At 35.7% G+C, this 25775-nt stretch overlaps 1 protein-coding gene across 4 annotated transcripts in view; it reads left to right on the forward strand.

The window, feature by feature from the left end:
• The window catches only part of PDLIM5 (PDZ and LIM domain 5), a 147827-nt gene that overhangs the window by 34446 nt on the left and 87606 nt on the right, over nucleotides 1–25775 (forward strand). For all 4 annotated transcript variants that reach the window (XM_081332577.1, XM_081332580.1, XM_081332578.1 and 1 more), the window contains exon 3: nucleotides 1774–1925. In XM_081332577.1, coding sequence (XP_081188703.1) covers nucleotides 1774–1925 — 152 coding nt within the window. The remainder of the gene's footprint in view (nucleotides 1–1773; nucleotides 1926–25775) is intronic.

The raw sequence follows: 25775 nt of genomic DNA on the forward strand, positions 1-25775 counted from the left end.
ATAGTTTGATTAGAATCTTTCATGTTAATATTCATGCTGCATAGAAGGCTGCTTTCTAACTTTTATAATAAATTATTATGTTATATTGGCGATCATTAACTTTTCTTTCTTGTGTTAGAAGGCTTTACTCAAATCCCAAAATTAATTCAGTTTGTCCAGTTTACTGTTGGATTGCAGGTGCATATAAGCTCCTGTAAATAAATAATATATATACGTTTTGTGCTGTCTGAAATTGCAAGTTCTAAGTAGTGGGAAAATATCATTTTTCTCACTCTGTCTGGTTTGAATGAAAAGAATTAAAATAACTGCATTTTTTTGTACTGTACAAATATAAGAACATGAGAAGATCAACTCAAGATCAAAGGAAACAAGTATTTGAAATTGGACATTTAATTTAGATTTATTGTCGAAGAGATTTAGTTTTATACTTAGGATTTTGATACCAACTAAATGAACTGTTAAATGAAATAACAATTTTATCTGGCTTATATCCTAAGATAAGTAAACTTAAAGGAATTTACAAAGGAATGCTTGCATTTCCTCAGCTATTCTTGTTCTATCTATAAATCTTCTCTTGAAAGTTACCTTTTGGAAGAAATATTGTGTCTGTAAATATCCTTAATAGAGGAGAAGATACATGTCCAAAATCAGACTTGAAGTTTTATAATTAGTTGGCTGAAGAAAATAAGGATGTTTTTGCACTTTTTCTTTCCCCAATGCTCCAATCGGATCCTCCTCAAATGTTGGTTCAGTTCAAAGACCTCCATGGAGAAAGCATTACAAGATACAGTAATTATCTTCTGTGAGTTAATTCACAACTTAATAGCCAATTTCTACATGCAAGCTGAAAACATTTGGACTCCTTGGACCTTTTCTTAAACAACTAAGTTTGAGTTGTCTAATTGGAATTTTTCCTGAACCCAGTGCAAAATAACTTGTATTTCTGTTTATTTATTTGACATGCAAGTCCCGCAATGTTATGTTGTGCTATATCAATTCTTGTGATAATTATTTGATTACTATGATCAAATTGCACTTTATTTTATTCTGTGATATATTTTGTACATCAACTGTAATTAATAAATATGGGCATTTTTCATCTCTGGAAATCTACTACTGTGATCCTGATGGCATAGGGTTGACTTTTCTTAGGATATTCATGAAGTTGTGAGTACCCACAGTAATAGACCTGCATAAGCAAGATGGTTGGGCTTGCAACAAGTTATATGTTTGCCTCCTAGTTCTACTTATTGTTCTAAGAAGGATTGTTTACTAAAATATCTTCTATAAATTTGTAATTGAAACTTAGTAACTGGGGTATGGTTTTCATTAGAAAATTATGCAAGATTATTAGTCCTTAAAATGTATGCAAATGCATTTTGTATTGAGTGATGTGTGATAGACAAACTGTGGCTTATTTATAACCCATAGTTGATTAGTTTAACATAGTAAATTAAGTAAACCAAGCTATACCATGTGTTATGGAAACCACAGTGGCTGGTTACACCAAATAACCTTAGCTAGAACTTAATAGATTAGGTTTTGATTTAATACAACATTGGAACCTGGTTGACTTCATTTACTGTTCACCCCAACGTAAGAGGATCTTATCCCTTTTCTACAGAGTAGATTTGCTGAAGAAAATACTGTAAAAATACAGTATTCTTATCAAAGTTTATTTCACTTTGAAATGTTGTAATTCTTCTTGTTGGCTCTAATGACTCCATTCTCAGAATGAAAATGAGTAATACTTACATTACTATGATTTTGCAGTTGAGCGATGGAGGCAAAGCAGCTAATGCAAACGTCGGAATAGGTGATGTGGTCCTTAGCATTGATGGGATAAGTGCAGAAAGTATGACTCATCTGGAAGCACAAAACAGAATAAAGACCTGCTCGGGTAATCTGGTTATGAATCTGCAAAGGTAATTATCATGATTGTTGGCATTACCGTGACTGTTATTGAATAACATTACCTTAGAAGAAAAAAGTATGCATTCTTCTTTCCCGGAATGCCTATGCTTTTTTTCTAACCTTGATTGTACCCTTCATTTGTAATGATGACAGCTTTGTATGGCACTATCAATTTATTATTTAAAAAACAGTGGGACAGTTGTATGGTGCAAAATTGTAAGCACCTATGTTATACCACTTGCATCTATTTCCCAATCCTTCTATGGAGAACTAAAATGTCATCTAACCTAGCTTTATTCATAACAACTCTTTAAAACGTATTTTGTTAAATCATATATCCATTGCTCCCTTTTTAACTTACTATGAAAAAATTTATTTTTTAGCATATTGTAAAAAAATAAGATTGGTAAACATAGACTCCTTTAAAATATTCTGCTTCCAAGTCTACCGGTATGTGTGACAACTATGAGAAAGCCTTCAATTGTACTCTTATTAGTTTTCTTCAAAATTCCTTTCTGTATTTTTAGCCAATGATTAGGTTCTGTCTGTTAAGGAGTAGTAGTAGAATGCGTTCCTTAAATACAGAATTTAAATCAATACTCTAAATGAAAGCTCAATGTTTAATACTGTATGAGATCTCATCCTTAGGACTTGAATAATAGTATGAATAGATGCAATGAAGTGAATTATACATCCCAGAGACACTACAAACTATATCATTGGGAGTGTTTATTCCCAGAAGTTTTCTTTCCACCCCATTGATAACAAAGGATTACACAAAATAAAGCACACTCAAGAAGGAAATACATCCACTGCAATATTTTTCCAAGAAAATCAAATGGACATTCATAATGAAGAAATGTCAACCTGACACTAGGTAAAGTCTTCATTCAGAAAGTATCCATCAAGTTCCTGGGGAGAACAATATGTATCACTCTTAGGCTGCGACTTGATTAAAGTTGAAAGAATGTTCATCTTCTGATATTTGTCAAGAAGCAGAAATAAAGTTTGATGATGTTGCAAACATACACATGTTACTAGTATGTGAAACTAGTATGTAGTACTAGAACTAGTACTAGGTGGAACCATGACCCAGGACAAACCTGATGTTGCCAGAGCAGAAATGTCAAGACAGAGACATTCTGGGAATCAGTGAATTGAAATAAATTTCAAATCCACTGCAGACAAGAAAAATATAGGAGAAATGAGGTAATTATCATTATATATATAAGTGACAGAGTCAGTGCTCAGATGTGTAAGAATGATTAAAAAGAACGATAGCATGATCTCAAAAAATTTAGAATGATCTCAAATTTGATTCCAAGGCAAGCCAATCAGGTATCATGCTGATTCAAGTCTTGTGTTGCACCTCCAGATGTGAGGAAGTAGAAGTTGAACTGTTCTATAGCAACTTGTCAACACCAAACCCCAAAAACACCACAGCATGTTCATTATATGAGACTGGATGCTAAAGTTAGAACTGAAGTAGCATCTGAAATAATGGAAACATTACGTTTCTATGTATAAGTGAAGCAGGACACAGGCTAATAGTTGTGCCAAGAAAATGTAATATTTATAGCAAATACCTTTTCCCCAACAGCCTAAAGCTTGAATTGATGTACCACATCAACAGATGGATGACACCAAAATAAAATTCATTATGTACCCTGCAAGAAAAATGGAAGAGTTTTATTAAGTCAGCAAAAACAAGATTTAGTACTGCCTGTGGTTCAAATCACACCACTAGATCTTATTTTTTTGCTCCTTGAAAAGATATTTTTAAGTTGTAATTTTGCAAGGAGTTTTTGATATCAGGCTTCTTGAAAAATTACAACTTGAAGAAAATTGTCAAACCAACATGATATGATGGTTTCCCTATGAAAATGTGTTGAAGGTAATAAATTTATAGGCTGAGGTTTTAAAGTGAAGCAAACCAAAATTCCAGACATGCAAAAAGAAAAAGAAGTGAAATGGCTGTTTGCTGATAGGTTAAAAGTATTCTGCCTCTTTCAAATTTAAAGCAAAAGGCGACAAGGGATGTGTGTCAAAACAAATTCATATTCAATACATTGTATAAAATGCTGAGTTTCAGAGAGGAACAGGAAAGCACAAGGTAAATGAGCAATAGAAAAATATGAAGGATCAGAAGTTTGTTAAAGAAAATTACAGAAATCAAGGAGATATCTTATGGAAAGATGGGAACAGTAAAAGACAAATATTTAGGAAGAAGATAGAAAGAAGAAATGGTATGAATATATGAAAGAACTGTAGAAAAATGACAGATTTTAGAAAGTGAAATTAAATGGACCCTAGAAAGTGATGCTAACAATTGTCGTGATTTTATTAAACACTGATCAAATTGTTTAAAGTCTTTCAAAATGGTGCAGTTACAGTGCTACAGCTGATTTGTATGGTGTTCAAACTAGAGCAATGGTCTAGGGATTGGAAAAGAACAATTTAAATCTCAATACCAAGTATGGTCTCTGCTAAAAATATAAAACAATTGTACCTAATCTGGATGTTGTAGGACAGAGCTCAAGAGTGTACAGTGCAGACAACACAATGATGCAAACTGTCAGATGCTATATTCATAAAAATACAGAGAAGGGAAATCCGAATAGAAATGTGTTCATTATTGACTGATTATACAAACACTTACATAGATCACTACATATTGGATAGCCCTTAAAAACCTGGTTTACTAGATCACTTTGTTTGCCTATTGAAAAATCTACAGGATGACCAGGAAGCATCAACTGGAAAAAAGAGCAACTAAATTGTTCGAAATAGGGAAACACTGTATACTGTCCCCTTGTTCAGTTAACATACATGCAGACTATATGATGAGAAATGCTTGAGTAGAAGAAACAGCAATTGGAATTCAATTGTCAGGAGAGCAACTTCAGGTAGGCTGGAAGTGAAGGAAGCCTAAGGAATCTCTGGTTGAAGATAAGAGAGTACAAAAATTGGTCTGATGTTCAATATTTTAAAAAAAACCCTAAGATTCATCAGATAAATAATAGGATCATTTGATCAAAAGTAATAATTGGTCTCTTGAATCTATAGCCAAAGATTGTGTTGATCTGAAGCATGATTAAAACAGAGATTCCATATGGCAGTTCTTTGTATGAATCAATTATACAATGAATTACATATCAATTATTTAACTAGTCAACTAGAATTCAGGCTGTCAAATATATACCTCACCAGAAGTATCTTCTGAAGCTAATAGATCATCTTTTGAAGTTAGTATTTTCAAGAAGTATCCTATGAAATTAGCACCTTAGAGATTTTTTTTCTCTAGCATCAGGTACTTGATTCCTGAAAAACCCATTATCGCAACAAATAATCTTTATGGAGGAGTTTTAAACACGTTCTTTCTGCTTTATTTCAATCGTTGTAAGAATCCATTCAGTCTTCAATAATGAAGGATTTGCCAACCCCAAAATAAATGAATTCAACTCCATTCATTACATGTGATGCCCACTGAGATTTGCAAGTGGAATTGAATTTCTGCTGAAAGCTAACTTATGGATATCTAAGAAGTGCAGTGGAATAATGTTGATTAATATAGGGACAGAAACAGCAAAAACTAGATTTTAGTTTTTATTTGATGACCAGTTTACAAACCCTTGGAGGTTTTTCTTACACTAACTTGATAGAAAATGAGTCAGTGTTTCAGCCCCCATGCAGGATGTGACTCACTAGTGACTGCCACCTTGCAGCTGGAGCAAAGATTCTACAGGATTAGGCTGGTAAAGATCAAATGAAGAGTCCTTGGAACCAGACATGGCATTTTAGCTTTGTTTAAGAGGGAATGTTTTCTTATGGTCTTATGCCAGTTTCCAATCCTACATTTTCCATCTGTTTTTAATCCTTTTTGCATCTGAGAAACATTTGACAATGCATTTTTGTAGCTGTGCCTATGCAGTGGTTTTCTGCCATCACAGATAGAAAGTAAATGCTTTGAGCAACTTTTACAAACCCAAGTAATTCAGAGTATGCTGGACTGTGAGGCGGCCTTAAATATTATTGACTATTCATAGACTATGATTCATTTCATCAGACGCACATATATTTTTATAGTGCAGTATGGTTTTTTTGTCAATTATATTTTTTGAAGAGTTCATTAAAATTATTCTACATGTAAGCCGTGTTTGTTGCCGTATTTCATTTTTCACTGATCCTGATTGCATTTTTATACATTTATTATAATTATGTATTAAATTTATATGCAAACATAAAGGTTGTATGCCTATTGAGAATTATACCACAAAAGCCTAACTTTTGAACGATATTAAATAAAGAGATGGATGTCACTTTATTCTATTTTATTCCAACCTATTCCTATCTTACATTTTAGCTTCATGCTTTAGTTTATTAAACAAATAATATTCTGGGAGGAGGGGGGGTTGTCCTAGAGATATAGTTTACAGTGGTAACAATAGCGACAATATTCTGTATTCTTTTAGCCTATGTTTAATGTTTTGTCTTTTTTTTCTTTCCAAAGTTTGTTAGTTGTTTTTCTTTTTTTTTATTTAAAAAGTTTTACAATACATTTTGACTTTAATCCCCCCTCCCCCACCCCCACCCAACCCTCCCTATCCCTCTCCCCCATTCCCTCCTTCCCCCCCCCCGACTTCCCAGAGCTAAATACAGGGTATAAAATCAAAAAACAAACATAAGCACCCCTATGTTATCAGCAATAAACTATTAATTCTATCTCCCTCTAGCTCATATAAAATGAATACAAACAATATTAATATTACAAATAAAGTAAAAAAGAAAAAGAGGAAAACAGAAAAAGAGCTTTACTCAGAATAGATTTTCTTAATCCCAGTCCTTATTCATATTAATTTCAAAAAAAAAAAGAAAAAAAACTTTCACCTACTATTTACATTCTCCAACCTTTCTCTAATTTCTAAACAAATTCTCAGTTACGCGCCAAAAGCGCCTATCTCTATTAACCTTAATAATCTCCAACCAAATTAAACTATGATCAAAAATAATTCTTGCATGTATCACGCCAAATGTCTCGCAGTTCCAAATCATCCTTGAGTTCAAATAAAAAGAGTAAAAAAAAAAGGTTTAAGCAGTCTGTAAGACAACTTGTTGTTAATTAGGAGCTTGCATACCCATTCTTAGTTCAACACATACTTTTAGTCCATAACCCTAATATACTTTTCTAACAAGCAAATAACATCAATCTTAAATTGTGTTAAATATTAAAAAAAAACTTTCTTTCTCCTCTATGATAAATTTAATCCATTGACATTCTAATTTAAAAATTTAATCACCAATCTTAACACTCCAAAGCTTTTGGAGCACGTCTGTCATGACCCCCAAAACTTCTTTGGACCGCGCCCCTCCCACAGCTTCACTGTAAGTACACTTTGGAGATTCCATAACTTTCTGCTGGTCTTGCTCTTGCTCTCGTCTCGCTCTTCTTAGGGCGGCACGCGTCATCCTCTGGCCTCCTGCAACATCCGATGAAACTGTATCTTGATCCCCTCCAACACCATTGTCCTCTATCTGTCTATCTGCAACATCTTGAAGCTTTCCCTCGCCGTATCCCTTTACAGCTTCCAAAAATGATAGGGGGGTTGCTTTTAACACATTGCTATAAAAATCACGTGCCTGGGCCACAGTAACCAGACGATGTCTTTTACCTTCATGCGTCACCACCAGTCCAACTGGAATCTCCCATCTAAACTTAATATCACATTTCTTAAGTTCCTGTACAAGAAATGCAAAATCTTTCCTTCTCCTTAAAATCTTCGGAGGAATCTCTTTTAAAACCAAGACTTCTTGCTCAGCCACTACCAATTTAGTATCATAAGCAGCTTGAATGACTTCATCTCTAATTACTCTCTTTGTAAAATAGACCACCACATCTCTGGGTAACTTCCTCTGTCTTGCAATCCATGAATTTACACGAAAAATTTTGTCCATATTTCCCTCAATTTCAGATGCTGACTGGCCCAATACCCCTTCCAGAGCCTCAGAAATCAGCTGCTTTAAATCTTCTTTACAATTCTCCTTTAAACCCCTGATTCTAATAGCATACTGCATCTGATGATACTGAACAAGGCTCAATTCTCCGTCCATTTTATCCCTTATATTTTCATTTTCTAATACCTTTGCTTCTAATATAGAGTTCTTTTGACTGAGATCCTTCACTTTTACATCCAGCTGTTGCACACATTCAGCTACAGATTCAATCATAGACAACATGTCCACCCTCATTGCTCTAAACTTCTCTTCCATCTTCTTCTCCAATTTCTCCATTTTTTCCTCCATTTTCTCCTCCAGCTTTTTCAACTTTTCATCCATCATGTCAGACATCAATTGTGAATGCTTTCCAAGAGCATCTTGTAAATCCTTAAGCGTCAATGCCGGAGGAGGTGCAGGAGGAAGCAAAGCTTGCAATGAGGTCTGTTGCACCAGGGAAGACCCCGCACTCCGAAGAGCTTTAGAAGTTTTAGCCGCCATCTTCCCCCACTTTCACTTATTGCGCACTTTCACTTTAAAGCTATAAAATCCATTGAGCTAGAGAGTAAAGATAAGAGTCCACATCACCTTGACCTCCTGTACCGCTCTGCCTGCATCTTGACAATCAAAAGTATTTCCTTTTGGCAGGGGTGGTTGCTAACGCCTGGCTCTGCTCCATAAATCCCGGAGCAGGGGCGCTGCGCAGCTCGGAGCAACCCAGGCTTCGGGGGGGGCTCAATCCTTCAGCCGCCCAAACTCTCAGCTCAGGCGGCCCCGGAGAGCTCAACCCCTACCTGGGGCCTCACCCCCTCCTCTTCTCCCGAGGAGGGGGCTTCAAATCCATCTAAACAGCTGATCGGCGCTGTTTACGATGGAAAAACACAGCTGCGGAGCGGGCAGCCCGAAAACAGCTGTCTTCGGCGTCGCGTCGCCACCGGAAGTCCAGTTGTTTTTCCTCTGTACTACTCTTTCACTGTAATAAAATTGACTGACTATAAGCTTTTACCATATCTCAAGGTTTTTGCTGGAATAAGCTATATTATTGATCACTTTCACAGTAAGACTCATTTACTAATTTGCAATTTGTGCTTGCATTGATTTTTTTAAATGCAATGCCCGTAATTAAAAATACATGGGATTTACAATTACACCATCAAATTATTTACATTTCATTTATTACTTCTATTTAATCCAAGATGTGCATTCCTAATTTGTAGCATAGCTGCTCTGTTAGAATTGAGCCAGATTTACAAGATAAGTAGAAAGCACATCGTGGGATATCAGACTAATGAACAAACTTTAACTTTTGTTCTTATACTTTCTGTGGGTTGATCTCGTCTGTAATAGCCAATCCAGAATGCCTGCTTTGCCTCAATATCTTTTGGTTAATTGAAAGGTGGGTGGCTATTTTAAATGAATAAAATAGTTTTAAGTGATTTTATATGTTTTTTTTAATTTTTGATTGATAGCCGCCCAGAGTTGGTTAAAAAATGGATGGCTAAATAAATATTTTAAATAAATAGATTTAAGTGATATTTATTTATTTATTTATTTATTTATTTATTTATTTATTTATTTATTATTTTATTTATTTATTATTTTATTTATTTATTTATTTATTTATTTATTTATGGTATATTATAAGCATCAGTATAATATTTAAATATTGATAAAATATTGAATTCTGCAAAATGAATTAAATTATTAGGAACCCTCTTTTTCTAATAATTTACTATTAACCAAGTTTCTCTAAGTTTCTACTTCACTTTTAATTACAACATTCTGTGCCAATTTCTGTTTAAAAGTTTTATATTTCTAATAACAAAATGCTGCCTGGGAAAAATAATGTACACAGTCTCATATAAAACTATACAACTGGAAATCACACAGTTTACTGTAAATAACCTTTTAAATTTTGTATTGAAAGACTTTGAGAAGTAATTGTCTTTTATCATCACAGAAAAGTACAGAACATTTCTTTAGTCCAGAACGAGTTTGAATTCAAAACAATTTCTATGCTCAAAACTTTCAAGATTGTTTTGCATTCAAAATCATGCGCTTGGTATTGAAACAGTTTGAATTCAAAACATTTTGTATTACATCGGTGAATGGGCTCATGCTAATTGCTACTTGATAATTTCAAGAAAAACCAATAGTCTTAATTTTCAGATAGTTTTAATGTGAATATACTTACCTGCGAAAGAGAAAATTGTCTGCTTAAACTGCAGATTTGCACATGACTGCAGACCTAAAAAATTATAAGAAAAATAAAACCTGTAACTAGAAGTTGCTAGTTCATCAGATGAATATATTTTTGTTGACATCCTTAAGCACGTATTGTTGGATAAGTTCTAATTTTACCATTTTAAACCACAATTTCAAATACATTGTTTTTTTAACCTTTTGTTCTACGAAACGTGTCTAATAGCATTTTTATTAGCATTAAGATTGTGTCAAGTATTGAGCACAGCACAGCCTAATAAATATTGGCTGGCAAGATGAGAACAACGGTGAAAGTTCCAATATAGTTTGAGTTAAGAATGGATTTTTGATGGTAGGAAATGGCAGCCAGGGTATTCTGCTAAATTTACTTGGAAAAGCCGATTTAAATACTCACTTGCAAAATTGTATAGCTTGTTTTGTTCATGTATCCTGAAACATATGCACTATATTTAATGTTGTGAACAGGCCTAAGCATCTTTCATAGCATTCCAGCTTCCCTAGTGGCATTGTAGCATTTTGCTCTCAGATTTTTGATTTTCCTTTTTCAATGAAAGTTTGATGTTTTCTTTTGTTTCACATAAGAACATATGGAAACCAGATGCTCCTCTGGGGGTAAAGTTTCAGTGATTTAACACAACTTAAATAAATTAAGTTGGTAAGCTACTAAGAAAAATATAAGTGGAATGTGGTTTTGGAATCAGTTGAATAAGGATGAATCTCAACCACTTTTTTCCCCCTGTTCCAAACATTAACCAGAAGGATAGATACCGTAGTTATTCTTATACAGGTAGTCCTCAACCACAATCACAATTGGGACCAGAATTTCCATTGCTAAGCAAGGCAGTACTTAAGTGAGTCATGCTCAATTTTACAATCTTTTTGGGGTTTTTGGCCAGGGTTAAACAAATCATTGCAGTTATTAATCTGGCTTCCCCCATTGACTTTGCTTTGTCAGAAACCTGCTGGAAAGGTCTCAAATGGTGATCACATGATCCTGGGATACTCAACCATTGTAAATGCATGCCAGTTGCCAAATGCCCAAATTTGGATCATGTGACTGGCGATGCTGCAATGGTGGTAAGTTTGAGGATATGTTGTAGGTCACCCTTTTCAGAGCCGTTGTAACTTTGAAGAGTCATTAAATGAATGGTTTGTAAGTTGAGGACTACCTGTATTTGTCCTTTTTTTAAATTCTGTGTTTACTTTTTTTTGTGGATGTTGAGAAAATATTACGTTGATTTTGGTTGTTTTTAAAATGTTAAATAATGGAAGATAGATGTATGAAATTATGCATGGTTTGTCAGAATTGGATAATGAGCACTTTTCTTATTTTTTTTATAGTGATAGAGGTCAAATGTTGGAAGTTTTAGCTCAATCAAAACAAAATATATGATACAGCAAAATTATAAACTGCAGGATATGTTTCCAAAAATGTGGTAATCACTCTACATTTAGAACATTTTGAAGAGGATGAAAAAAAATGTAGAATAAAAGTTGGAAGGGCCAAAAGTCATGAAATATTGGAAACCTGCTTTCTGTTTTAAGGGGCTCCCCAAACAGTTTAGAATAACAATTACTGGGTTCAGTATAAAAATACACGAGACTAAAAGAAATGGAGAATTGGAGGGTATACAGCCAACATAGCAAATAGTTCTTCACTGCTTTTTGTGGCAGAACAGTTGGCTTTGAATTAATCACACACACACATGCACGTGCACATATACACAACCCATCAGTTGTTACTTTCAGTTGTCCATGCTAAGGAACAGCAGTTGGACATAGTTAGCCTTTGACTTCTTGCCCTGCTTGAAAGCGTTTTTTAAGCATCAAATTGGTTCAGGGTTTCCCTATGAGAAATAAGACAAATGGTAGGCCTTTTGGTCTGTTTTTAAGTTTGTGTCCCTTTTGTATAACATTTATAAACATTTTCTGTGGAGCTTGGCAAAGAAAACAAATCAAACATGATTACTGTACTGTGGAAGCAATTCAATTGAAGCGATGCCTGCAAAACGCTCCTTAGATTGGGGCTGAAAGGCAGATTACCCTGTCCCATATTTGGGTAGACCGGGTGCTCTGTCAGACACTTAATCTTTCCTCCCTGGTTTCAGCTGACAAAAAAGCAAAGAGAACCTGTGGCCTAGAGGTTAATACAGCTGCCGAATATGCAAGCAGCCCAGGTTTGAATCTCAGAAGGGCATGGCTAGTTAATGAGAGCTAAATAGCTTGAAATAGCTATACTAGTCTCCCTTTAACTCTATGTCAGTAAAATTTAACGTATATTTTATCTATCTATCTCTATCTGTATATCTGTCTATTCTCTGGTCAGAATAAAAAAAATCTTAATTTGAACAATAGTTACTATTGTTGCTATCTCAGTAATAGCTTGTATATTTTCTATTTCATTGAGTATATTTGTATATTTTCACTAAGTGATTTAGGTTTTTTCCATTTTCTCCATTTCATGGAGAAGTAAAGGGGGAAAAAGTTTTACATTGTGAAACTTCCTTACTTGTACCACCCAGTTTTCTAATGAAACAAGGCTGAAATATGAATTGCCATATTTCTCATATAATGGTGGTTTTTTTATTGTTGTCATTGTTGAGGGATCTCTTTAGGAAATTTTACTTCCGCAATTAGAATTGGAATTTAATGAAATGTCTTTCGTTTGAGTTGATCTGTAGCCATTGGGCATACAAATTGGATTGCAGTGTTGTTTTGTGAGAATGTGCACTGATTAGCATGCTCCTGCAGCTGAATGAAAAAAAATACCTGCGCACAATACACATATAGCACATACATGCTGTATTTCATTTTGGTAGAATAGAGAATTGCATAAAAGTTACTTACCAGATAATTGTGTTACTCTAACCCTAACTTTTTCGCATATTCGACTAAGGATATCACTTGGAAATTGGATAGCAGAACCTCTGCTAATGAAGACTTTGAATAGAAAATATGTGATAATCATCATTTTCCAATTACTTAAATATCTTCAGTTTCCAAATGAAGGCATGCTTGATTCTCTTTTTGGAAGCGAGTCCCAATCATATCATAGCTCCTCTGAAGTACTTCCCTTCATGGTAAAATAAATGTAACATTCTCATATTTGTCAGGAATTATTATTAATAACAACAACAACAACAATAATAATAATAATAATAATAATAATAATAATAATAATAATAATAGTAATAATTTATATTCATGCCAGTGATTCCTCTAGATTATAATTCCTACTATTTTCTTTAGTTCCTATCTTGAGTACTGCAGAGTTACCTCACAGTAACATTTTGTGATTTGTCTTCATGTATTTACTACTGTTCTGCTTGGAAAATATAGTCTTAATTTAGAATTATAATTCAATATTTATATGTTGTACCCAGCCAAGTAGCAGTCAGATGGTAGCACTGAGCCATCCTTGGTTGATCTCAAAAACCCAAGTAGGTTGAGCCCAATTACTACTTGGATGAGAGACTGGTCGAGAAATTCTAGGCATGTAAACTTAAATAAAAAGTTGAAAAAACATGATAAGTAAGACAAAGGCAACCTACTTTTGAACTAATTCCAAGAAAACGATATAGAGTCAGCAGGAGTCGCTTTATATTCTCATTATTGACTGTAAATAATTTGGGTTCCATGGTTGATAATATACTGTTGGATAGAATTGACCCTGTTTACTCTTTCTCCCCCATATTCCTTATCATTATTTGTGTAATTTGGATAAATTCCAGTTGATGTAAATTGAGTAGATTCCAGATGATGAGCTACATTGAATTTGCATGTACATCTGGATAGAACTCCAGATCCTGTTGCTTTTGTTAATATATGAACAGCATTTATTTTGCTGATTTTTAAATCCATCCTCCCATTAAGATTTTGGGGAGATATGGGACTTTAATACGCCAAGTGACTTTTAATAACTGTGCACTGATGATGTTTGATACCATATTAACTCAAGACATATGGCATCCCTGAGCTACACTGATTAATTTTAAAGGAGAGGCGCAACATTGGAGTCTCCTAAACTTTACCACCTTAGCTTAAAGCTGGCTTTAACTTGGACATCTAGTGCTACAGCTATGACTTTCATGTTTGGTTTGGGGTTTTGTTATAGAATCCTGAACAATAGTAATGAAGATGTGACAGGATGGGAAGATGGTCCCATCCTGTAATCTAGTAATCATCTTCATGAGAGTGTGTTGCACTTGTGTGTATGCATGTTTTGTAGAAGGATTGGATAAAATTTTAATCTTTGCAATTCTTTTGCAATCGAAGTTCATTGTTTCTAGTTTATGGTAATCTTTTGCTTTATATATTTGCTCCACTATTAAACAAGAGGTTACTTCAAAACTTAAAAAAAGAAGGAAACTACTTTACACTGAGCAACATACATGCAATACAAAGGGATTTTTATTAATGCTTCTCATATTGACTAATTAAGTCCTGCCCAAGGTTAATTTACCAAAGTATACTCAGTGATGGCACACAGCATTGTTATTTCCAAAGGGCTGGCCCTGAGAAAATCTCTGAGTATGTTATTTCTTTATTAAGTTCTTTGGAAGTGAAACTCCTGACCCATAGCTGGCAGGCAGTTTTACAATCAGGCAAAATTGTTTCCTGTTATGAAGTGAAAGGACCTTTTTTCCCCCAGTAACTCTGGAATGTGGGATTAGCCATTCTGAAGCCAGCCTGTTCCTGCATTTAGGCACCAGACTTGCTGTAATGAGCCAAAGATTAATTCACTTGATGCCTGAATAGATATCTGCTTTTGTTTCTCTAATATAGTGTTTTTCAACCTTGGCAACTTTAATATGTTTGTACTTCAACTTTAAGAATTCCCCAGCCAGCTGGCTGGGGCATTCTGGGAGTTGAAGTCCCTGTACCTTAAAGTTGCCACAGTTGAGAAACGCTGCTCTAATGATAAACATTGATCTGAAATGCACCCTTTAGAACAGGGGTGTCAAACTGCCGGCCTGTAGGCCGGACACATCACACGGAAGCCGCGCCCTCCCCATTGCTGGCAATGGCAAAACTGTCCTGATATGTTGCACGATGTCACGTAACATCGCGAGTTTGACATGTCTGCTTTAGAAGCATTGTAAGTACCACTGACATTTTTTCCTCACCTCTTATTCTCTAGTTTGTTGAATTGATACATTCTTGCTAGTCAGTAATAGAAGAAATCTTACACTTCGTGGACCTCTGAAAATGTTCATTTATTTAATGTGTGTGCCATCAAATTAGTAAAACTCCTAAAAAGCTGCAGATGATAAAAAATTTTAAAAAAAGACATTTGAAATTCAACTTTGCATCTTTTAATTAAGAACCCAAGAAATTGAACAAGAAAATGTCTTGTTTAAGTTTTGCTTCTACATTTTTTAAAAAAAGGCTAACATTTTCTTTCTTCAAAACTAGCCTAATGCTTTCATTGATTTTGTGAACAACATTTATCGGTGAGTCATTCTGTGTTACCTAATGCTAAAATAGAAACATTATGCAATGGCATAACCTTCAACTGCCTCAGTTTAATTAAAAGGAAAAGAGATTTAAATGTTGGTGCCTGGATCAACAACTTTACACAGCAGCAACATCATCCACGAGATTTGCATTTACAGCTTTGTGTCAAATTCCTCTTAGATTACATTCTGAAAGCTGTTGTTTACACTAGAATTTATAAAAGGTCAGATAGAAACTGGACATAACATAGAATCACTGAGTTGGTTAGACCATCAGATCATCTGCTTGCTCAGTGCAGGTCCCCAAAATGAAACAACAGCAACATGTGACTGTCCAGCTTCAGCAGATCCTGTAAAGGGAACCTGCCACCACCTTCAGAAATTGGTCCCATTGATGAATCACTCTTTTTTAAAAACAAGTTTATTATTTATTAATGCTTAGTTCCGAAGATAAAATATAAAGCAAAAAAAAAAAATTAACAAATGTCTGATATCAACAACAAAAACATGTACAATAAAAGCTCAGACATCAAATACATCATTGACAACTAACATTAAATGTATAAAAAAAATCTAACCCAGCTGAATGCTGACAAATATATATAAAAATATAATGTATTCTCTTCCCCTTACATCAGTGGCCCCCAACCTTTGGGGCACCAGGGACCGGTTCCATGGAGAGAGGTTTTTCCGTTGACCGGAGGGTGTTGTTTGTGTACTGCCTGCATCCCGCTGGTGGGGCTTTGCTTGTTTGTATGGCCTGGTTTTTGGCATACCGGAGCCCGGACCAGGGGTTGGGGATCCCTGCCTTACATAACAGGTCTATAAATAATTATAAACTTTCCCATCTATATTTGACAAAAATAGTGTATTACACAAAAAAGATGAAAACAATCCTCGCAGTGGTCACCATATAAAGAAATAATGTCCCGAACTGTTTTTCAATTGGTTTGTCACTGTTAACATTAGTATTTTTTTAACAATCAGAATTGTCTTCCTCTGATTTAGTGTTCCATTTATGCCTGTGTATGATGTCTCCTCAGATACTTAATTCCAAGCAACCTGGTTTCTTCAGCCCCTCCTAATGGGAATCAAAGCTCTCCAAGTCCATCCCTTGCTTTTCATATGTAGGAAATCAGATGGTGAAATTATTTATATCACCTTTAGGGAACTGATCAGGGTAACCATTTCTGCTCATTTCTATAGAAACAGACATGAACAGAAAATAGGTGTTCACAGTGCTTTTTTTGTACTCACACATGTCATACAATCCACCTTGCCTACCCTACAAGGTTCCATCCAAAAAAGGTGCCGGAACTCCGTTCTGAGCGTTCTATGACAAAAAAAGCCCTGGGTGTTCAGGCTTCTGAGCCACCTAGAATTAACCCTAGATTTAAGAAGAAAGCCATATTAATTTGTGGTGGCCACTAATCAGGCAGGGTCTGGTAGAGTCCTTTACAACTCAAACATTTATTAAAAGGCATAAAGTTTCATGGATCACAGCTCACTTTACCAGATGCAGTAACTAGTGATTGGGACAACATGTAGACTTAAAAATTAATTTCTGATTCTCAAATATTTGACAATGAATTATTATTATTATTATTATTATTATTATTATTATTATTATTATTATTATTATTATTATTAATAATAATAATAATAATAATAATAATAATTTTATTTGTATACTGCCCTTCTCCCGAAGGACTCAGGGCGGTGAACAGGGCAATACATGTTAAAAGACAAGAGTACAAAAATTAAAAGAGATTAAACAAGATGCCCAAAAACTATAACAATAAATTAAAATACATAAAAAGCAATAAAACCCAAACCCATCACCCATCAGGCCAGGCTGGCTTGTTCGAACAGGTACGTCTTTAGATCGCGCCGGAAGGAGCGAAGGTCGGGTGCCATCTAGAGTTCAACCGGAAGATGGTTCCATAAATCCGGCGCGCCCACAGAGAACGCCCTCCCCCTGGGGGCCACCAGTCGACATTCTTTGACCGGTGGCACCCTGAGGAGGCCCTCTCTGTGGGAGCGCACTGGGCGGAGGGAAGTTGATGCTGGCCGCAGGTGCTCCCTGAGGTATTCCGGACCCATGCCATGAAGGGCTTTGTAGGTCATTAGCAGCACCTTGAATCTCACATGGAAGACAACTGGAAGCCAATGCAGCTCGCGGAGCAGGGGTGTAACATGGGAGTATCGGGAAACTCCCAACACAACTCTCGCGGCTGCATTCTGTACCAGTTGGAGCCTCCGAGTGGTCCTCAAGGGCAGCCCCATGTAGAGAGCGTTGCAGTAGTCCAAACGAGAGGTCACGAGCGCATGAGTGACCGTACGCAAGGCATCCCGGTCTAGATAGGGCCGCAACTGGTGCACCAGGCGAACCTGGGCGAAGGCCCCCCTAGTCACATTTACTATATGGTCTTCTAAAGAAAGCTGTGAATCTAGGAGGACTCCCAAGTTGTGAGCCCTATCTACGGGGGGTAATAACTCACCCCCCATAGAAAGAGATTGCTTGCCTTACTGAGTATTAGGTTCAGACATGAAAATTTTGAGGATAAGGAGGCTTTGTTCTGAATCCACTGGTGCATTCAGAAACAATTTCAGGAGTCAGTATATTCTAAATAAAGATATTGCTCAGTAGCCTGAAATATGCCCGCTCTGTTGTAAAACTAAAGATCCTGTTATGGCTGTACTCTCAATGACAGGATTTAAAAGTATAAATTTCTTGTCAGTTCAGCTGGAAAATGTGTTTACTTTGGTTACAGCCCAGCAAGTACTTTCTTAAATGTAGATATTTCATAACACACGAGTCCACAAATAAAGTTTGCAGTTCTCCTCTTCTTAACTTAATATTTATGCATTTTTCCTAATGCCTTTTTTAAGCTAAAAAGCTCATAAATCCAGGTTATAGTGCTTTGAAAGATATTTACTTCTATGCCATCTGCTTCTAGTCTACCTTGGCTAATGTTGAAGAGCTAAGCAGGGTTAGTTGTGGTTAGAACTTGAAATACCAGGAAAGCCAGGAAAACTAGGAAATAAAGAAATAAAATACTGAAAGCAAACAATTTCTTTATTGTTACTATGGAAAATACACGGATGTGTCCATGAAATCATCTGATCTCAAGCTGATGAGACTTTTCTGCAAGTAGATAAATCTTTGTGTGGGTGGACTAAACGGATATAAATTGTTTCTGCAAATGAACAGAGAATTAAAATGCCCCAGAGGATGCTGAATTCTCTTTTTCTTTTGCTAATTTTCAGAGACAGCTGAGCTTTTCAAACTGAATGCATAAACGCATTGTTTTTCTAGCCAGTTGTAGCTTTTATCTGTTATCAGAAATGTGTCTGTTTGGCATGTTGCAAGATAGGCGTGGCTCAAACTATGGCCAATGATTCATTTGTAGATGTGGATTTTATTCAGACACACAATTTTCAGTTGAACAAAGTCTTAAAAGCTACAGTTTGAAATGTTCTACTTTGTAAGCTCCTCACTTGCTGTCCCTAAATTCTATATCCCTCTCCCGTTAAGAGGTCTTCAGTAATCCATATGGCCTTATGTCTGGCATTTTTTTGCTGTTAATCCATGGAAAGCTTGAAGAAACAGAAAGAATTCAGTCTCTGATATTCAGGTAGAGCTCGATTTTTAATAGTTGCTTTAGTGACCAGTGGCACTGAAAAAAGTCACTTAGGACTGTTTTTCACAATTACGACCATTGCAGCATCCCCATGATCACATGATCCAAATTTAAATGCTTGGCAACTGACTCGTATTTATGACGGTTGCAGTATCCCAGGATCATGTGATCACCTTTTACGACCACCTGGCAAGCACAGTCAATGGGGAGGCCAGATTCACTTAACAACCGTGTTACTAACTTAACAGCTGCAGTGATTCACTTAACAACTGTGGCAGAAAAGGTCGTAAAATGGGATAAAATTCACTTAGCAAATGTCTCACTTAGCAGCAGAAAAATTGGGCTCAACTGTGGTCATTAATCAAGGACTATCTGTGTAGCATTAATTGACCACTATTGTTTGTGAATACTTTAAACTGTACCAAATCAACTTTCACTCCACCCTTTGTCCTCACTTAGTGATGTTCTCACTTAGGAAGAATTTCCACCTAATTCATAGTTTCTGATAGAGAATGCAGATGATTAGTTGGCTTAGTTGATTTGCTAGATAGCATTCAGAACATGGCACTATTGTCCTTGTACATTTATTTTAAGCTCAGCTTGTTTGGATATGGAGAAGATGACAAAGGGAAACAATGTAAGTTTGGCTAGCATTTATCATAACTTCTTAAAATAATACGGATGACTTGGTGCATGAGCTCTGGTGACATTTAGTCTTGCTGGCATTCTTTTTTTCCCTTTTAAATAGTTAGTTGGTATCACAAATAACATTGAAGTTAAATTACATGTTCTTTGAACTAGGAAACAATATATTTTTATCCAGATTGGATATCTTTATCTATGAATGTGTTTAATCCCTAGACATTGATGGTATGTATGTCAGAGAAGACAATTTACAGTCAAGAATGTCCTACAGTGTCATAAATGGATATAGTTATGGACAGGTTTTACCTATAGCCTTACTGTGAGGCAGCCAGAGTAGTTGAGGCATGGAAAGTACAATGAAATAGCAACAGATTTTACTATGAATTAGAAGTATAGAAGCAATTCAAGAATGAATTAAATTGCTAAGAGAGCAGGGGATCAGGAAATTGAATGACCTTATTTTACTAATACAGATAACTGAATTAGAGTAACCTTTTCTTAAACATATGTGATGAGTGAGCAGCAGTTCCCTACTATGGATTATGATCACTTAGTATCTCTTAGTTGATTAGTGCAATTTTAAATTTAAATTTAATGTCATTAAATCAAGTTAAATAAATACTTTTAATGTTACTCCTTACACATTTCATAGATTCCCATTTCCAGTACATAAAAGATGACAGATTCAAAGTTTTAGGGAATTTTCCTGAGACAAAGCCTGCACCCTGCCCTACACATTCTCGTCACCACCCTTACTCCCCTGAGTAACAGCTACCTCAAACTGAACTTGACTCTTGGTGATTACATCAGCTTGGTTGGTGGATGGTTTTTTTCCCCTCCCAAGTTTGTGCTATTGCCTTTTTATCATTTTACTCCTTTGCCTGTAGTGCTGGGATTCCTAAGTAGTTACCATGTCCTAATCATGTCTGACCCTGCTTAGCCTTTTGGAGTTCAGTCAAGGTTGACTATTTGCTGCCACTTGATGAGGCCCTGGGATCAGAGCCTACATCCTTGTCAATTGTGCAAATAAAGAGAAATTGATATTGAAGATAAATTCTTCTAGAGGGGCATATTTAATGTATATTTGCCTTTTATGTTCTCAGTCTAGTAATGACTAAAATAGATTTTTTTTGTTAGTAGCGGCTAGAGAGCAAGCTTCTAGCAGCAACTTTTCCCCATGATCAAAAGGGAGTCAACTGTAGTCTTCCCCATGATGATATATACTTTAAATATATTAGATAGTACATACGTTTACTAAACACTAAATATATATGAATAAAATTGCACTATTTGCATGTTCTTTTTTTAAATACCCCATGATAGTAACAGTTTCTAAAACAAATCACACACAACTCCCAAGAATATTGAAGGAAGGCAATTAAGACTGGTTTTTCTGCAGTATACAGACCAGGGATTCTATTGATAAGTTTCCCGTATGTTTAAGTAACATAATATTTGCAAGAGATACGGTGACAAATTGGACTTTGGGCTGAACAAAGGAAAGATTTAAAAGAACTTGAGGGTCCTTGAATATAAGACAGAAGTTTTTGATGTGGGGAAATTGTAATCCCTGTCCTCGTTGTATATTGCTTTCAAAGCATTCTCAGATCTTCGATTTTTGCATAGTCAGATATATGAGACATTCTTAGGTGGGGGAAGCGTTAATATCTATATCAAATCTGGTATGGAGCCAGGATTTTCACAGTGACCTTTTAGTAGCAGTGTTTCATTATAAAGAAATAACCCTTCAGTGGGGCTGTTATTTGTCTGGAAAACTGTAAGGGAAGAAACTGGTTATCCTTAGAAGAAGCAGTCTGTTTTTATTATCTCCTTTTTGTATCACAAAACCTAGGAAGATGTAGAGATCAGAGAAAGTCACTTAGTGGATTTTTATTTTTTGTTGTTAAATTTTACCATTCTAATTTAATCAGATGTTTTATTTGTAAATAAGTTTGCTATTTTGGATACTTTTGTAAGCCACCTGACATCTATGGAATGAAGCAGAGTAAAAAAACGTAACAATAAATAAATTCTACCTTTTCTAATTCTAAAGTTTGTTTTGCATGTGAAACAAGATTAACTTCATAAACCAGTTGTCATGTTATACCCACTAATTGAACTTCCCTGAGTGTAAATTTTATTCCAGACTAATTACAGAAACCTGCCTACTTCTAATGTCTTCCATAGCCTAAATGCACCCTATAAATATGCCAGGGAGAAAAAAGAAACCTGTGGTGGTTTCTTGGAGTTAAATATGTTTGTAATATCAGTAGACAGCTCAAATGCCTTTTTAAAGCACTATCCTTCAGGGAAATTGCTTGTTTCTGCCATGTTTGGTTTGCTAGTTATTGTGCTAATTGGAAATTTTACAAGCCACAGTTTAATTTCTGGAAGTGCTTAGATCTGTAACAAATAGTTTGAAATTTGTGTTACATAAACTGATTTATTTTAAGCTTAAGGTGTTGGATAAACCTTATCACTGTGATTAATAAGTCATGAGTTGTATTCTAATATTACAGTTGCACTTTCCAATAAACATAATTAAGCAAATCATAGCTTGCTATAATTATTCACTTAGTTATTAGTTTCACTTTCTGTTTTGTCACTGGATATTTAGAAGGATGTATTTAGAAATAAAAATTATATTAGTTTCCTGGACAGAAGCATTCTTGTGAGCATTAATTAGGAAAATTATTTCCATTTTTATCTCCTATATATAGAGATGTTTGGGGGTGTGAGAATGTTCATCAGGACACACACACAATATATAAATTGGTAGAGCTACTAAATATTCCACTCAGAACTGAGAATCTGCCCTTGATAGAAACAGAATTTGTTTGTGGAAACACCTAATGTTAGAATATTACTGATCCTTATTACAAGAGCCTTTTCTTTTGCTTAAATTAAAATAGTAGTTTCTACAATAGTCTTCATATTTAGTTTTCAGACAAAATAGTACAAGCCCTCTCTTGTATATGATCACCAAGGATTGCCTGTCAATTGGTTAACGTACTGCAACTACTCAACAACTCTGCACCAACAGGGTCAGTCAAAAGGCCACAGTGTACTGCCAGTGCTGAGGTTCAGCTTACTAAAAGCAGCACTGAAGACCATGGAATTCAAAGTATAAGGTCTCCAATAACCTTCTGAATACTTCATGTACCTAAACCACCTAAACTTTCTATGGCCACGTAGTACACCTAGTACAGTGATCAGATCAAGAGGGAGATATGGGAGGAGGTTAGGAACTAAATAGAGATTGCAATTCATCATGAGTTTACCTTTCAGGTTTGAATTACTACGTTTAAGACTTTTTTGCCCTTACTTTGCCACTGAGGGAATGTGGCCAAGTTCATAAGCAACTAAGGAGTCATAGCCAATGTTATAACCAGTTAAGCAAATTACTCAGTTGTTAAGTGAATCACATAGTCATTAAGTGAATCCAGTTTTCCCCGTTGATTTGCCTTTTGGGAGCTGGCTAGAAAGCTCACAAAGGATGATCACATGACCTCAGGAGACTGAAATTGTAAATATATGCCGGTTACCGAGATCCTGAATTTGATCATGTGACTGTAGAGATGCAAGGACCAGTCATAGGTCATTGTTTTCAGTGCTGTTGTAACTTCAAATGGTCATTACATGAATGGTTGCAGTTGAGAACTATCTGTTGATAAGAAAATCTGGCTTCCATGTAATAGCTGTGATATTTTTTTAACAATTATTTTTTTACTATGTGAGCAAAAATACCTGAAATCCAGTGATGGGATTCAGCTGGTTCGCACCACTTTGGCAGAAACGATAGCTAATTTTTTTGTTGCCCAGGCTCAGAGTGGACTTCCAGAAGCAGCATCCACAGAGAGAACTGTTTCTCATGTTTGAATCCCACCACTGCTGAAATCCAAGCTTTATGTTTCATATATAGATTTTATGTCTAGACACTTTATAAGGTTACTATGGAAGCTCCATATTTTAGCATGCCATAGTGATACATATGTTTTCCTCAGTAATGTAAAATATTCCTGTTGTCCTTTGAATAATTGTTCATTTGCAAGAATAATATTTCAATTGGTGTGTTAATTTTTATATATGTTCTTGTTGCACCATTCTGTGCAACATTTGTAATCTCCAGTTCATTATTTAATAGGGCTTCTTTTTCTGACTCCTGTTTTAATTCCAAGAATAATCTGGCACTCAATAGCTGCATTGGATTCCAACTTTCTTGTTTGATTTCAATTTACATTGTTCAATTATTAAATACTGTCCATTAATTAGTAGTGATAAGAAAATAGATGATTCTGAACAGAGTTGTTAAATGGTAATATGTAAAGCCTCAAATATAATATTTAACGGGGATATAAAAGTATAACATTCTCATGTGGAAGATGTAAAAGTAAAAGAAATAGAGTTTGCCCTGTTGTATTTAAAATAGACACAAAACTGTGTAATCTATCAGCACATATCACCAATATGGTAATGATCCCAAAGTGATGCTGTTATGTTTTTTCCCCCCATTGTCTGGAACATGTGAGAGTTTGGGTGGTAGGCCTAACCCTAGCAATATCAAGTGGCTGGAAGCTTTATGGTCCCCTGGATCTTGGAATTTTGGCTCCCAAGTGGCAGAAAAAGATGGCATGCAATTTGGAGATTTGCTTGAACCCATGGCTCCTTCTTGGGAGCAGGTGACAACTGTGGCCAGGAGCATCTTTGCATAAATCTAATTGTTTCTGCTTGTTCCACTAGATCTGGCAGGATAGGAATGCTCTGGTTCCATTGTATGAAACAGTCTCATCTAGCAGGTACCAGAAGAAATGCTTTCTCTGTGGTAGCAGCTCTGTTATGGGACAGTATCCCTCCAAAAGTTTGGATAGGTCTGAGCTTGTTAGCCTTCTGTAAGCCTTGACTTTTCCCTCAGGCTATGGGCAATGATATTCGTTGAGTCCAGAATATAAAGTTGCTTAGTTTGTCTCTCCCCCATTATAAGGGCCACAATGGCAGTGTATTTTTATATGTGTTTATTTATTATATTTGGGGCAGGGCGTATAGATATTTAAGCTCTAGATTCTACTTTTGCGTTATATTATTGGATTGTTAAAATTCATAGTTTATATGAATTGCTGGTCAACGAGCCATTTTGTTGGCATGGGTAAACCATTAAATCATATGAAGGAAGGAAGGAAGGATCAATCCAGGTTATCCATCTGAATATCTAGGGAGGAGCTCCTAAAGATCATGAGTTTAACGGGCTGTGACAGAAAAAGTAAAGCTTCTTGATGGTAACCTCTATATTGTGGAGCATAAGGTGTCAGTGGTGCAGTTGATCTAATCTTCTGTAGGAGATGATCAGGCTGAACCCCGAGGGTGGGGTTTAATGTGTCATTAGTTTAGAATCACTATGCTGCCACAAGAGATCCAAGTCCAGCTCCCATGAATTCCATTGACCCCTAGCTAGCTCCAATTTGCCTTAACTATGTAGTCCAGATTCTTGTGTATGGGTAGCATGTAATAAACTTTTAGTGCTTTGAACACAACCGCTGTTCCTGATTATTTGTGCCTGACATCTTCCTATCAATCAGGAAGGTTGTTAAACCATTTTGTTTCAGTGGGCCATCAAACTCAGCAACCCAACGGCAGTTAGTAGGCAATTTTTATTACTGTCATTCTGAAAGTAAATTGTGATTTGTGTCTGGGGTCTTTTTTGTGCCCTGCCCAGAGCCAGTTTGTGCACTGGAGGAACATAGACATATTTTAATATAAAAATAAACATTACCAGACCTAGTAGTTGCAGAGATTTCTTAGGGTGTTAATACACTGAGCTGTGTGAGAAAATTCCCTTGGTGGGTTTCCCAGGGGCAGGGCTGGAAATCTGGCAGTAGGATTAAATTAAACGGACAAGTGTCAGTAG

Source organism: Vipera berus, assembly GCF_964194415.1.
Source record: "Vipera berus genome assembly, chromosome: 7".
Taxonomy (NCBI): Eukaryota; Metazoa; Chordata; class Lepidosauria; order Squamata; family Viperidae; genus Vipera; species Vipera berus.